General features: G+C 50.0%; 1 protein-coding gene across 2 annotated transcripts in view; it reads right to left on the bottom strand.

Annotated features, from left to right (window-relative positions):
• Nucleotides 1-10,111, bottom strand: part of TNPO3 (transportin 3) — a 44,808-nt gene extending 34,697 nt beyond the window's left edge. The window contains exons 1-2 of one of the 2 annotated variants that reach the window (XM_056340071.1): nucleotides 9,819-10,111; nucleotides 9,434-9,550 (exon numbers count right to left, since the gene is read on the bottom strand). In XM_056340071.1, the coding sequence (XP_056196046.1) occupies nucleotides 9,434-9,550; nucleotides 9,819-9,944 (243 nt within the window). In that variant the 5' untranslated portion in view covers nucleotides 9,945-10,111. The remainder of the gene's footprint in view (nucleotides 1-9,433; nucleotides 9,551-9,818) is intronic. The other variant, XM_056340072.1, reaches the window with a different exon arrangement.
• Nucleotides 10,112-15,123: the final 5,012 nt, after the last annotated feature.

A 15,123-nucleotide genomic window follows, 5' to 3' on the forward strand; every position in this document is an offset into this window, starting at 1 on the left:
AATGAGAGGAGACAAAGATGTAAACAAGGCGAGCCTAGGGACCTTCTTCACACAAAAAAACCCATCCCCACAAAAAAAAAAAAGCGCTGTATTTCAGTTTTAACAAATGGGTAGATGAGAAGGCACTCATTTAGAGATGACTTGTAGTGTTTAGAAAATTATAATTGAAAACATTTGCAGAAAAATCCAGTGTATTTTTCATCATTTTACTGTTCCAGTTCCATCACTTTTCTGCAAGAAAAGAGGACCAATGCCTAGTGAGTTCTACCACACTAATGGCATCCAGAGGGCAGAGATCATCAGCTGGACAGGAGCTGTCTATAGAAGCTTTAAGATTCATGAAGATCCAAGAGTAGCAAGTCTTAAATAAATAAAAACCTTCACTCAAGGGAGGGGAAAGAAAAATGCAATGGAGCAGAATGAGTACCCCATGCCCAAACCATCCGCACCTATGTCAAGACTCCCAGCTCCATCCTCACAAAGCTCATCCACAAAAGCAGCCCCACACCCCCACATGAAGCACTCAAGATGATGTCACCCAAGCTCCTATACAAATACAGCCTTGATGCAAGAAAAAAGCCTCAATCCTGGAGCTGGGTGGAAATGAAGCTGGCAAGATGCGTCGTTCCTGCGCGTCTTGCAGCTAGGAGGAATGGGAGGCTGGAAACCATAATCGGCTCTCAAAGTTAAGAAGCATTGCCTCTTCTGCTCAGAAGAGGATGCAGTGCCCGAGAAGCAGAAGGATTTTAGGTAGGAGGACACATCTACCAGCCTTGGTGCAGAACCACCTCCCCAGCTCCAGTCCTATGGCAGGTCCACACCAGAAATCTCCAGAAGAAAAGGGATTGTTTCCTTCCTTGTGGACAGCTCAAGCTGTTCTTGAACCCATGTAGGAAGACCTCTTGCTGGCACTGTATCACCTTCTGGCCCCAGTACTATATAAAGTTACAGCTCCTGAGGGATGCAGCCAGTTCCTACCACCTACTCCTCCACCTGACCCACTAACTAGCAGAAGCAGCTTCAGTTCAGCTGATTAGACCCTGGAGATGGAGAGAGGGCAGTGAAACAGGCACCACATATTTTGAAAGATGAGGACTGGACAAAGAGACAAAGAATTGCCTAGACATCTTGAGAGCTACTCTCATTTAATGAAGCATGGTAGGAAGCATCCTTGAAAATCTGCACTTGGCTTTGATCAGCCTGAGGCTGAACACAGATGAGTATCCTACAGAAGTGCTCGCTGTGTCCCTTCAGTGCAGAACAAGAGGCACCAAAAGACTCCAGACATGGAGTTTGGCTATGCACATCTAACCAAAGGACATGCAGATGGCTCTAAGCAGCTGTGGATGTTCCCTAAGCTCCAAATTCAGTTTAGAACTAGGTGGTCACCACCATAACGTAACCTCCTAGTACAAAGCAGGAGACCATGAGCAAGAGGGAGGGATTCAGAGCTGTATTACATCGGGTGCCGATGCTGGAGGGAGTTCATGACAGCTCAACTTCACTCATCCCAGCCAGAAACCTTCAATGACAAGCAAGTCCTTCTCAAGAAACCAGCTTGGGAAAAAGGAACATCCAGTCTATTCAATCTCAGCTAGTGGAAGAGTTACTGGCAGAACAAATCTTCCAGCTATACGGAAGCTGAAGCACCAGCCAGAGGAGCTCCTAACACAGCCTTAAATTTTATAAATCCTTTTCAGACAAAGGCTGGCTTGAGCCATAAAGCTGTGAGAACAGGGGAGGCTTCACGCTTGAAAGGCAGCCATGAAGTGTTTCTCTTACACCCCAGCCTTCCAACAAAGAGCTGTCTGTTTCCACTCTTCGGTCAAGTGGTACCTCCAAAGTATGATATGCCCAAGGTCATAATTCACAAGCCAAGCCAGCTGGCAAACCCTCTCAGCTATTGAGCAGCCTCTCCCCAGGGTCTCGTCCAGGCTTTTGAAGGACAGTTCTAATGGACTTCATGCACTGAGCTCAAGCAAGCCTTAGGCAAAGACAGTGCATTCAAAGTCAAGTCTTCTGCTCCACAAGGCTTTGAAGATGACTTCAGAGGGCCAGTCAAGGTAAGCATCTTCCAGTGGACAGCCTGCCAGCCAGACTTATGTTTGTTATTGAGAAAACAGATGGCAGCTTGTGTGCTGGAGATGCGGTTGTACCACGACGGGAGCCCAGCTACAATCCCTGAAATTTCTCTCCTTTTCCACACACCAAAGTGAAGGAAGGAATGGGCCTATTCAACGCCAGTCTAAGAGATGGATACCAAAACAGCACGAAGATGAATTACGAGTTTGTAGGTGCCGTGAGAATGAAGAGCTCCCAGCTCAAAAGGGAAGTATGTAGTGGATCCTTTGGTAAAACCTTGCCGCAGAGGCAGCATTTCCTTCTGAACTTCCACCAACATGTTCAACTTGCATTTTTTCCCCAATTTATAATCTCATGCCCCTTCCTTGAAAGGATTCAACTGCTGCCATAGGCAATCTTTACCATGGAATATTTACATCGTAGTAAGGAAGGCTCTGAGAAGACAGCTGAAAAACCTAAAACTCAGAATCACAGAATAACAAAGCAGCAAACCTGGAGGTGGCTGGTCAGACCCTCTAATCAAAGCAGAAGCAATTTAAGTCAAGCCCATTCAGGGCAGTTGAGTATGTCTCCAAGGATGGAGACCTTCTCAACCCTGGTCTTCGTTCCAGGATTTATCCATCCTAATGCAGCCCAAGGACAACTTGGTCTCCTAAACCCCAAACCACAACACTGCTTTCCAGCCGCTCATCCCAAGGGGGGGTTTCACATCCCAGGGAATGGACTTTGAATTGGCCTTTGCTGAACTGCCTGAGGTCCCCATAAGCCCATTCCTCCACCCATCAAGGTCCCTTGGAAGAGCAGCCCTGCCTCCAGAGTATCAACTACTCCTCCAGCTTGGCATCATCCGTGAACTTACTGAGGATGCATCTGTCCTATCATCCAGGTGATTAACATTCAGCAGCATCCATGCTACTATCGATCCTTTGGGAATGCCACTCGTAACCGGCCACCAGCTGGACTTCAGGTCAATGACCACTCCTGTTTGAGCCCTGTGATTGGGAGAGTTTCCCAACCATCAGGTCCATCTCTCTCCAGTTCGATTACAGGAACACTGTAAGACACTGCATTGAAAGCCTTGTTAAACATCAAGGAACAGGACATCCACTGCTCTCCCCATCCACCACACCAACTACCTTATCATAGGAGGGTGCTTGGTTGGTCAGAAAACTTGTGCCTTCTGGACTATCAGTGCAGAAGACATCATTCTTGCTTCTGCAGCCTTTTCTACCCATTGCTTTTGGCCAGATATGGACCGATTTCTTGATACAGATTGAATGCTTCAAAAACTCAGAACTAACATCACTAGAGGACTTGGGCCAAACACAACCCTGCAGTCTGGAGCATCTCAGTGAGTGGGGAATGAACACAGCCCCTTCTACAAAAGATCATTAAGATCTCCTTTTAGTGTGCTGGCACACAGATTCTCTTCCAAAGCTCTGTCAAGATATCATCACCTCTCAAAAATCCATCAATGGCTCAAGCAGGCTGCTGGAGGCAAGGTTCTCTCCAGCTCTGGTGAGGGCATCCACATTGCAAGCACTGCTCTCCAAACAAGCAGATCACCTCCGGAACAATGCTTGTAAATCTGTGCTTCCTTTGCATGTGCCAAAATGAACTTCCAGGCATGCCTCTGCAGCAGCCACTCATGCATGATGGCCCAGTACAACTGGCCAAATGCCCCAATAGACCAAAAAAACCCATGAGATGAAGACCAGTAACCCTGTCCTTGAGTACTCGCGGTTACTGGGGTAACCAGCGACAAGCATTCTTGCGAATCTGGGAATTTCTCATTTATACTGGTTTGCTGGCAATATGAAACACAAATTTTGGGTCAAGCTAAAGCCTTGTTGACCAGGATGGTTTGAGCGATGGCCATACCATCATTGCCACAGGACCAGATCTAAGCTTGAAGCCTTCTCTGAGCAGTAGGGTGGATGGAGACCCTCAAAGGTGACCCTTCCCACGATCCTGTGATGTTATTTCAGGCAGGGAAGGAGGAAAGTTATTTTGGTGTTTAGAAGAGCGATAAGCCTGATGCTCTCAAGCTATGTGGCCCACAAGCAGCTCAAATACATCTCCTGCACTGTGCCTGTGCCACACAGCAGCAGGAGGGAGTGCACAGTGGGGCAGAGCAGTGCAGAACTGCCAGGGTCGCACATGGATTTTGGCAGGACAAAAGGTCCCTATTGATTGGACAATGCCAGCCCATGCCAGCCTCAAAGCGACAGACAGCACCAAGCCACAAGCACATATAAAGGAAGGGCAACGTGGCCACACCAAATTTTGGCCATTCAAGACATCAAATGAATCTGTTTTTTACACCTTTGAGTAACTCAGGAGGGGGCAGTAAGAGCTGGCCATCTTGGATGCTGTAGCCAAATGGCACCCAAAGGTTCCCTTGACCTCTTGGCTGTAGCATGACATGGGGACTTTACATTGACTTCTCATCACCCTAAAATGAAAAAGCTTTAAACAGTGTGTGCAAACAAGAGGGAAGCCAGACTGTGCCTTCCTTTCTTCACCTCCTTGAAGAAATGATCTGTTTATCGTGCATTTTGTGGGTTCCTCTCCACACAAGCAGCACTGATCATGGGGTGCAAGGGGAGTGAGATTTTATTTCCCTTAAAATGATTTGGAAAAGAATACCAAAATAATTTCCAGCATGCTTCAATTGGTAAAAGGTGTTTTGTTGGCTTTTTTTTATTATTTTAATTAGGGGTTATAATTCTACCCAATATTATCACTAAATTAACTTTAGGGACAGATCAAAGGAAAACTACATCAGAATTAGTCACTTAAATGAACCCTGTCTGGCTACGAGCCACATATAATTTCCACCTCCTAGAAAGCACTTAATAAATCAACGTTAAATCACAAACCAACCTACACTTAATCCACACCAAAAAAAAAATCCAACACACCAGCTTGCAGCTGCTTATCTGCACTGCACATTTCATGAACCCTCCACTCCAAAGACAAGCTAATGATGAAACACTTAAGAAAGCAGGATCAGAAAGCTGAACACATTTGAAACAAGTTTAACACCTACATTTGGTCCGACTCTTCTGCATTAAAGAAACTCCCAGCTACTCTGGAATTAGCCTTTATGCAACTCCAAACATACAGCATAGGTTTGTCGGTTGAATGATCCTCAAATTCTGTGATTTAGGTAAAGTTGTACAGTTCTACAGCTGAGCTCTTAAGTGCTGTACAGGACACAGGCAAGCTCACAACTACTCTTCAAGATACTCTGTTAAGAGCATGCCTCATTCCCCTGAAATAATTAGCAGTTAACAGGCAAGAAACGATGCTGCAGAGGGAAGAGATGGACAAATCTGAACCACCCAAGCCAATCGCTACCAACAATCTTACCAACACCTCTCAGTAGCACCCTGTCAGCACTGCATAGTGACTCAGGCACACACAAACTAACATTTAAACTTTAGCTTCCCATCCCCACAACGGCTTTAACGTGTGACAACCATCCTGGCAAACAGCCAGATCTTAAGACAATACCACAACTCCAGAAATGCAAAAAAAATAGCAGCAACCCAGTCCCACCAGCCCATCCCACCAGAGGCCAATGGTGCGGAACCAATTGAGACCGAACTGCTCAAGTATCAAACAGGAACAAATTGCATCTAATCAAGCGCTATTCTGGCTGGCAACGAATATTTGAGAAATTTTAAGTCATTTGAACAGAGATGGTTTGTGAACAGAAGACAGACCACAGAAAGGACCTTCAGGTTATTAAATCCAGACTTGATCCAGCTTGAGATACAAGGAGACCTTATTTACAAAACAGGAATGATAAGCGAGTGTTTGGCCAGTACAGCCACTGCTTGAGGATTGGCGGATGACACTCCAAGCCTTTGGCTTGTCACTGTTGACAGTCAGCAAGCAGTTGGAGCAGCAGTCATTTTCCTTATCAACCCACCTAGAGAAGTCAGCACCAAAACCCACCACACACTCTGCTTTTACATTTTTATGTCAACCTCTGGGCACAAAATCCTCACTTGAAGCTCATCACTGAGGTTGTATGTTCCATAAAGCTGATGCCTTGCACACCACATCTCAGCAGCACGTCGTTAAAGAGAGAGATGGGATGACTGGTGCAGAAAAACGGCAAAGGAGTTTTTACAGTCTTCCCCTAAAAGCTACAGTCCCACGAGCAGGCTTCTGCCACACTGCTCGCTGCAGCTACAGGAAGGACATGTGCCCGCTGCTGCCTTAGCTCCCTCCCTGCAAGGGGAGGGAGGACACAGATCCCTAAGGACGGAGGGTGGCAGAATAACCTCCATATTATGTATTTATAAACTCTATATAGTTGTATAAAATATAGGTATAATAAGAGTACTTGCATCTTCAGTGGTGCCTGGTGCAACGGCTCATGAGCTGTATTAGGAGGAGAGGACTTAAGTTCAGGAATGGCTTTCAATCTGAAAGGAAGCCAGCTAGTTCCTGGTACAGCTAAGGCTGCGAGTTACGTTTGCCTTCATAAGCTTCCTGAAGAATGCTGCTACTTAAACATCTAAGTTTCATCTCTTTGCACAAGAAAAATAAGCAGAAAGACCTTTACTTTCCAACACACCTTCCAGGCACTTGCTCCAGTGAACGTCCTGCAACCATTCATCAGCAAACTCCTTGCCAGCATATCCCAAATCATCTTACCATACTCCACAACATGCACAAGAAGAGTTTCCAGCTTTGAAGCTCTGCTTTGCCACAGGCAGCACTAATCCTGCAGCACCTCACCATGCTGAGCACGCAACACCAGTGACAGGCACGGAGCTAGCACTGCTTGTTAAGCACAATTCCCCCAGTCTCATAAAGAAGCAGCCAAAGCTTCTGTTACACTCTTTATGAAAAATGATGTTAAATCAGACCTCAGCCATCAGCTACCTGCAGCTTTAGACTCTCAATTACACACAATACTTATATCACAAGCTTTCATTTAGGCACAGGGATCAGACAACCTCGTACCTGCAGCGTGAAGTTGCTAAGAAGCAGCATATCATCATCCCTGTACACAGCAGTAGAACTACCAGGCAGTTTTACCATGACTGGGGCATGCTCGTACCCCACGGTGGCTGTGGGCTCCCACGTACCACAGGGTTAAGATCACACATGCTGACACCTGGCAACATCACCCATCCGAGCAGTTATCTTCTCTCAGTGAGAATGGGGGGACTGGACAGCCCAAGGCCTTGAGTAAGTCAAATTTGTTATCTGTTATGTTAATGCTATCAAAAGTACTCACATTCCTCTGGCTTGCATCTGAAAGTTGAAATAAATTCAGTAAAGAATAGTTTAAACAAGCTGAACACACTGAATGAAATCAGGCTGTGCCCCACAACACCTGAAAGTCTGAAAAACAACTGGAATTAATCCTTGGATGCAGCAAATAAATCTCTGAAAGGATCAGGCCAAATAAGCATAAATAAAACGCAAGAAGTAGAAATGCTGTCAACCTGGAGTCCAGCTGGCTCACCGCTTGTGTTTAAAACACCCTTGTACATACAACAGTCAGTCCAGAGCTGGAAAGGGATTTCTGAAGGCATTTCTCTTGAGAAGAGATCGGAGAGATACTCCTCTCTGAAAAGCACAGGGATCCCCTTTGTTTACTGGTACTAGAGCTGAGGTGCTTCACACACGCTTATCTGCAAGGCAGGACAAAAGCAGCCGTGCAGAGAAACTGTTCAGCCACCAGAGACTGGACAACAGCCAGAGCCAGTCAAGGGGAGCAGCGCAGAGAGAAGCCTTATAGGAACACGAAGGCTAAACCCACGTAAGGACACCCATGATTTAGATTAAAAACAACCTGGACAACACAGGTAAGAGCCCAAAGAAACCACAGTGGAGCAAAACAAACCCCAAGACTTCCCAAAGACGAAGACATCCCATCCTTACAGGTGGTCAGGATATTAAAAAATAAAAGCCCAAATACTTTGAGCTCTCCTCTCGATGGGGCAGTTTATAGTAAGTGTGGGCAGCCAGAGTGCAGCCTGCAGACCTCTAATGCAGAGAAACCATCTTCAGCCTCCCATCCCAGCACTGATAACAGATGAAATCCATCTTCTTCATCCTGTTGCATCCTTTGCCCATCCCTGTTTTTCCACTCTGCCCCAAATGCTGACCAGGAACTCCTCTAAGCACATTGCAAAACGCTTATCTACCCCACCAAATGATCCAAAGTAATTGTGGCACCATTAACTCCTGGCCCGCTCAGACAGAGACCTGGCAGCCCAGAGGCCTCAGCCAGTAAACATGGAGCACCCACCACTGTGACCACAGAATTGGGTTGTTCCTGGAACAAGAACAATCTCGGAAATAATAATCGCTCTCTTTGAACTGAAATGAGGTCTTTGTAGGGGCATAACCACAGCTGGCAGTGCCCTGATCCACTGAAGAACTGCCTGTAGGCCTGGACCCAGCACCGATCGGTGTTGAGCCACTTCATGGACCCAAATTCTCCACATGTGCCTCCTGAACAGCAAAGTCCCCTTCCTGAGGGGGGCAAATGAGGAATGTGGCTGTCTAAATACAGACACACAACTGACAGGCTTTTCCTTGCTTAGCAGAATTGTTGCGGAAACAAATGCTGCTGCAAAATCTCACAGTTGGATGTAACCCTGTGCAGTGTGCTCAAGTAAATTACAAACAAAGGGGGGAAAAATGTGAGTTTGTGGTAACAAACGGTCTAAAGATTTACCAGCCGGTGGGAAACTGAAAGAGCTGAACGGAGCTCTGTGAAACCTGCTTGGGAGGGTGGTGAGAGAGCTGAGGAGAGGAACTCTCTGCTCTGCTCCACAGGATTCAGGCTTTGAGATAAATGGCCCACCGAGGGAGGCAGGAGGCTCACTCCTCCAGAAGTCCTAACATGAGAGATAAAACTAACCAGACTTCTCCCAGGAAGGCATCAGCAGCCACGAAAGATTTTGGGGGAAGAGCAAAGGAGGAAAACTATGCCCCACAATGCCACAAAAAGGGCACCAGAGCTGCACAGGGAGTGATGCATCAGTACAAAAGATAACAAGGAGAAACAACAGGCTTTGGAGAGGAGACAAAACAAAGTCAGCCCCAGCTTTACAATTGAGAGGGAACAAATCTGTTTCCACCAGGTCAATGCAAGGTGGGAAAACATACACTGACTCCCAAATTTAGCCTTAAGGCTAAAGTTTGGGGAGAAGGAGCTCGCCATCCATCTTTTACAGACTCCAGAGATGAGGAACAGGGGTTTGGCTCCGTCACAGTTGCCCTCCACGCCTTCGGCTCCCTCCCGCCGGCAGCGGGCCAGGAGGGCGATGCTGCCCCCGGGCCTGGCGCGGGATGCCCGCCGGCTCCTCACCTCAGGCGGCGGGAGGAGGCCGGGGCGAGCTGCACATTTTTCCCCGACACCTCCCGGCGCCGCTTCCTCTTTCCCAGCCTCCGTGAGGGCTGTGCCAAACATGTCAGCCCGTCCTTCCTGTTATTAAAAAGAAAAGCCGCGGAGAGAGCTGACAAAGGCCGGGCCCGGGGCAACCCAGAGCCGCGGGGAGGGCGGCCTTACCCCAACAACCCCCCCGCCGCCGCCGATGGAGCCCCAGGGGGCGGCCCGCCGCGGGGCCGGGCCCCCCCACTAGGCACCGAGGAGACGCGGCCGGTCGGCGCCCCCCGGGGCGGGGAGCCACTGGGAGTGCGCCCCGTCCCCACCCCGGCCGTGCCCCCCCGCCCCGCTCCCCACCAGGCCTCACCGATCTCTGGAGCTCGCCCAACCAGCAGCTCGCCCGCTCCTTGCCGCTGGGATCGGGGTCGTGGTAGAGCGCCTGCACGGCCTGGTAAACCACCTGCAAGCTGGGCTTGCCCCCGCCGCCCTCCATAGCTGCTCTGCCGCCGCCCCTCAGCGCCACCCGCCGCTGCCACCCGCCGCCATCTCCTCGCCCTGCGCGCTCCGGTACCGGGACAGGGCGGTGCAACGGCCCAGCGGGCTCCCCTCGGAAACACACGCCCGCTCCCTTCCGTTCCGCTCCCTTTCTGTTCCTCCTCGCACCGCTCCGCACCGCTCCGTGCTGTTCCGTTCCGCCCCGGCCCCGCTCAACTCTGCCGCCCCCCGCCTCTCCCCCCGGCACCGAGCGGCTCCGCCGGCCCCGCCCGCAGCAGGCCCGCTGCCGGGCTTCCGGGGGTGCGTCGGGCAAAGCGGCCCGGGTGCGCCCGGCCCCACGCGGAAGGGACGCGCCCGGCGCGGCGGGAAGGAGCCCACGGCCCGCCCCCCGCCTCCCCCCCCCCCCCCGCCATCGGCCCGGCCCGGGGGCGGCCATCGGCCTCCCAGCTGCTCCACTCAGCTCGGCCGGGGGGGTCCTGCCGCAGCCCCGGGCCCGTAACCCCCCCGCCTGCTCCTGGTGCCCTGGGCCTGTAGGAACAGGTCACCCTTGTCTCCATAACCTGGTCTGGGGGAGCCCCGCTGCCCCCCCCAGCCCCATCAGCCTGGCCCACTGGGGTCCCACTGCCCCCCAGTACCTTTACTCCATCCTGGCGGGGTCCCACCTCCCACCACCACCCCAGTCCCATCAGCCCGACCCACCGGAGTTCCGTTGCCCTCCAGTCCCATTACTCCATCCCACTAGGGTCCCATCACCTACCAGTCCCCTTTTCCCAGCTCAGTGTGCCCCATTACTCCCACTGCTCCCAAAAGCCCAGCCCAGGGTGATCCCAGTCCCCCTTCCTACCTCCATTCCCAGCCCCTTGTTGCCCCCGTCTCCCTGTGGGGTAAGTCACCACCCTCCTGCACTGACCTCTCACAGAGTCCCACCAGCTCCCCAGCCCCACAGGGCTGCCCCAGTCCCCGCTTCTTGTGGCCTCAGCCCCACAGAGGCTTCTCTTGGTTTTTTTAGGAAAGGGGCTGACCCACCAGACCTGCCCCTCTGGAGCCCTTCTCCCACCAAAAACTGGGGACAGATAATGAGACAGGGCAGGGGGGGGCAGAGGGCTGACCCCAGGGAAGAAGATGGGAGTGTGGCAGGATGCTCCGGCAGTGCCAAGAGCTGGAAGGGTCAGCGTGATCTCTCCCACCCATGAACAGAGCTCTGTCACCTCCCATGGTCAAAGAGATGAGAACTTCCATCAGACAGGGTCACTTTTGGGGTAATCCAGACCTTTTTTTGACCCCTCTCTGAATACCCAGAGTTGGGAGGATCAGCAAACCTGTGGATCAGCGGGAAAAGAGCTGCCACAACAGCACAGGACTGGGGGCTTCTCTCTGCCCCACTCCTGGAATCCCCATCATGGTCGCGCCATGGCCAGGATGCAACCCCCAAGTGCCGTGGGAAGGGGTTTGGCTCTGGTTTATCCCCGTGCCCACAGGGATGAAGCTTTGGCTCAAGCGATGGGGGGCAAGCAGAAACCCGAAATTAGGGGTGATGCTTTTTTCCTGCCTCCCTCGTGTGTTCCCCCCGGCACACGCCTCCACAGGGGGACTGGGGCTGGGTATTTCTGCATGAGACAGCCCAGCCAGCCGCTGGCACGGTGCCAAAATCGCCAGCCCTGCTGATTTTGCTGTCCAGGACAGAGCAGCCTGCACACAGGGTTTAACCCTCCGGCTCATCTTCTGCCGCTGTTGGCATTTCTGGCTGGATGCATTGATGGGAAAGGGTCAAATCCAGACCCCAATATCCAACTGGGGACCCGCCGTGAGCCAGATCCCGCTTTCCCAGGACTGAGCTGTCTGCAGTCCCACACTCCAGCTCCAAACATGGATGTGGGGCTGATCCAGACCCAGATTTAGTACAAATACCAACTCTGTTAGGAAACCAGAGCCCCTCTGTTAAAAACCAAGTGATCTGGCACAAAAAGACCCCAACAGAGAGGAGTGAGCCCCAAAACAGAGCCATTTATGGGGTCTCCTGGAGGAACAGGGTTTGGGACAGGCCAGTCAAACCAGTTACTCACACCCAGAAACTACGGGACACCCACCAATTATTATATAATATAAATATATTAAGCATGAGTATATTAAAATCCCAGACCATAAGTTCATTGAGCACTTGGGTGGCAAATCCTCAGATGCAAAACCCCAGGGTCTCCATGGATAAAACACCAACCGAGGGGTCTACCACCTTTCTGTCGCAGGCTGTGCCCAAAAGTGACTTGTGCAAGACAGTGTCGTGTTGGCCCTGAAGCCACACTGTCCATAATTCCTCTTATTCAGGATGAAGAATGATGGGCTATTATCCAGTAAACTCATTCCCCTGTCCATAAGCCAATCAAATCCCACCAGAACTGGTGGGGTGAAAATATATCAACATCTAAATGGCATTTTAATGGGAGGGAATTCCTCCAGTAAGTTCTGGAGCAGGTGTAACCACATCCCAGCCCATCTGGAAGGGAAGAGGGTATCCATCTCTGGAGGTGAATGATGGAGACCTAACCAAATGGTTTAATTTTCAGGCGTAACATGGCTGGTGGTGTATTCCCTCCCACACCTCTCAGCAGACACCCAAGTTGAGGTCACCCTTCAATGAGAAGGAGCTCCTACAGGTCCTGGGTTCTTCAGGACTTGCAGGAGCTTGTAGGGATCCTGGCAAGGCCAAAGCCCAGGGTGCATTATGACTGTGCACCTGCAGAAGTGCAGCTTCTGAGGACAGGGATGGATGGTTACTCATGGCAAGGCACCTCGTTTATTGATACACAACATTTCACAACATCAGGCTGTGACCCAACAATACATGGAGACCATTCAGCCTATGTAGAGGACTCACAGGAGGATGCCAACACAGATTGTGGCAAACAAGCTCCTCAGTAAAGCCTCATTAGCTTCTAAATGATCTGGGTCAACCTTGGGGTGGCAAGGCTCCCCATTGTGGTAGTCTCCATGGCATAAACCTCTGCTTGCTCCTTCCCTGTTGGATACCAGACCCATCGCTGGAGATCGACCCTTAAAATACAGACCTCATTCTCCATCCTTGAAAGATGGGGAGACTCTGCTCCTACTCCCCAGGGAATCCCACAGCCCAGCACAATCCAGAAGATGCTTATGCTCATGGCACACCGTAACTGGATCAAGGGGGACACCTGGGACACAATGGCTTGGTCTGACAACACAGGTCGAGGGCATGGATCAGGGATCCAGGTGGAAGCACCAAGCAGATCCCTTGTCCAAAGGATGTCGAAAGCATTGATGTTGATCTCCCACGCAACACACTCACCCTCCCCACCTCTGACGGCATCATGGTAGGCTGGCAACATGTGAAATATGTCATTTTCCCATATCACAGGTGGCAACGTCACCTTGACAGTGTGACCACTCCTTTAGGCAACTGGTAGACTATGACTGTTCTTCATCGTCTGATCTGGAAAGCTTTTGATGGCAACCATGGTATAACCTCAACTTCAGGTATAAATGATGATCATCTGTTGTCTGTTGGACAAACTGTCCAGGCTAATCATCTGCAATAAGACTGTTCTCCTTCCAAACACCTCTTTGAAGCTCCATGTGGAAGGTGGTCAGCCATCAGGGGAATGAACATCTCATTTCTGAGCAGCAGATAGGCAAACCAGCTGTTACTCAAGTTTTCTGCTCTGGATCCTTGGTCCAACATTATTCCTCATCCCAATTACTTGTTTGGCAATTAGCCTGGAATCAAAAACAACGTGTGGGCAATCAGGAGTACCAGATTAAGAAGGGTGTTGGGGGAAAACTCTTTTAAAAAGTTTCCTTCCCTTCTCGTAATCGTTATTGTATAACCATTAGGTCATACCTAGTAATGACAATAATGCTCATTCCCTTATCCCAAGGATGGGACAGCAATTGCATTGCCCACTTTACAAATGCAGTTTCTTGGCTGGGTAATGAAGTTGGGTTGCTTCACCACCATTAGACGCCAAATTTAGCTGGTCAGCAGAACCTGCCCCAAAGCATCCTGGTATCAACCTCATTTGGAGTAATTACTCCCCAGCACCCCAAATTATTAGCCACAACTTTTTGAAGCATTACGATGCCCCAGGGCACAACTTCAGCGTGGGTGGGGAAGAGGAGCCATGGTAATTAAACTCTGCATTGCGATCACACCCAATTTACATGGGACAAATGAACACCAGCTTCTAACAATCCTTAACGGGACATGTCATGGATCTCTAATAACTAATGTCCAATTACAAATGATGATATTTTTTATAATCTGGAACTCTGGCATGTTGACATGGGGTGTTAATAATATGAAATGCCAAAGATATGATAGTTTAATCAGTCCTAATTTTCACCAATTTACAGAGTAATGGTTGGCTGAGCACTAGTGATGATTGGGACACATGTGGCCCAGAAGACATAGCTGGCTGTACAGATCACAACCCCTTTCTGTCAATCCAGTTAAGTCCTTAATGAAAATCAGTTGCTCTTCCAACCCATGGCACTCACTTAGCCAACACCATGATGACTCCAGGCAAAGATGGTAGCCCACCATCTTCACCCGCGTGATGCTGGCTTGGCACAAGATCCCACCCCCATGGTGGGCAGGTGCCTGTACCATGGCATGTCTTGGTCCCTCTGTGTTTCAATCTAAAAATTTAACATTTGACTTCCAACACAACCATCACTTTGTACATGATAATTACGTAGACTCTCATCTAGCATGGAGATGTTTGTGTGTTAAGCAATATCACGTGTTGGTTTTTCACTAATGAACCTAAATAAATCAAACATGAAGTAAATACCATCCAGCAGCACGTCTGTACCCCTCACAAAGAGCCACCCCTGCTCAGGGTCTGCCACTGACACCAGCTGACACATGGCCATGGTCTTGGCCACCAGACCTGGGAGCATGGGCATGACATGGTTTAGTGGTCATTAGGTCTCCTTCAGGCTGTTGGGGTGGGGGATTTGGGGTTTTATCTTGTATCAGATTGCTGTTACAGTGATGGGGGCGGTACCCTTGTGTCTTAATTGATAAACCTTCTGAGGAGTCACAATAACAAGACAACACCAGGTCTGCAGATGACACCAGGTTGGGTGGGAGTGTTGATCTGTTGGGGAGCAGGAGGTTCTGCAGAGGGATCAGGCTGGACTGA

This window comes from Falco biarmicus, chromosome 5 (genome assembly GCF_023638135.1).
Source record: "Falco biarmicus isolate bFalBia1 chromosome 5, bFalBia1.pri, whole genome shotgun sequence".
Classification (NCBI taxonomy): domain Eukaryota; kingdom Metazoa; phylum Chordata; class Aves; order Falconiformes; family Falconidae; genus Falco; species Falco biarmicus.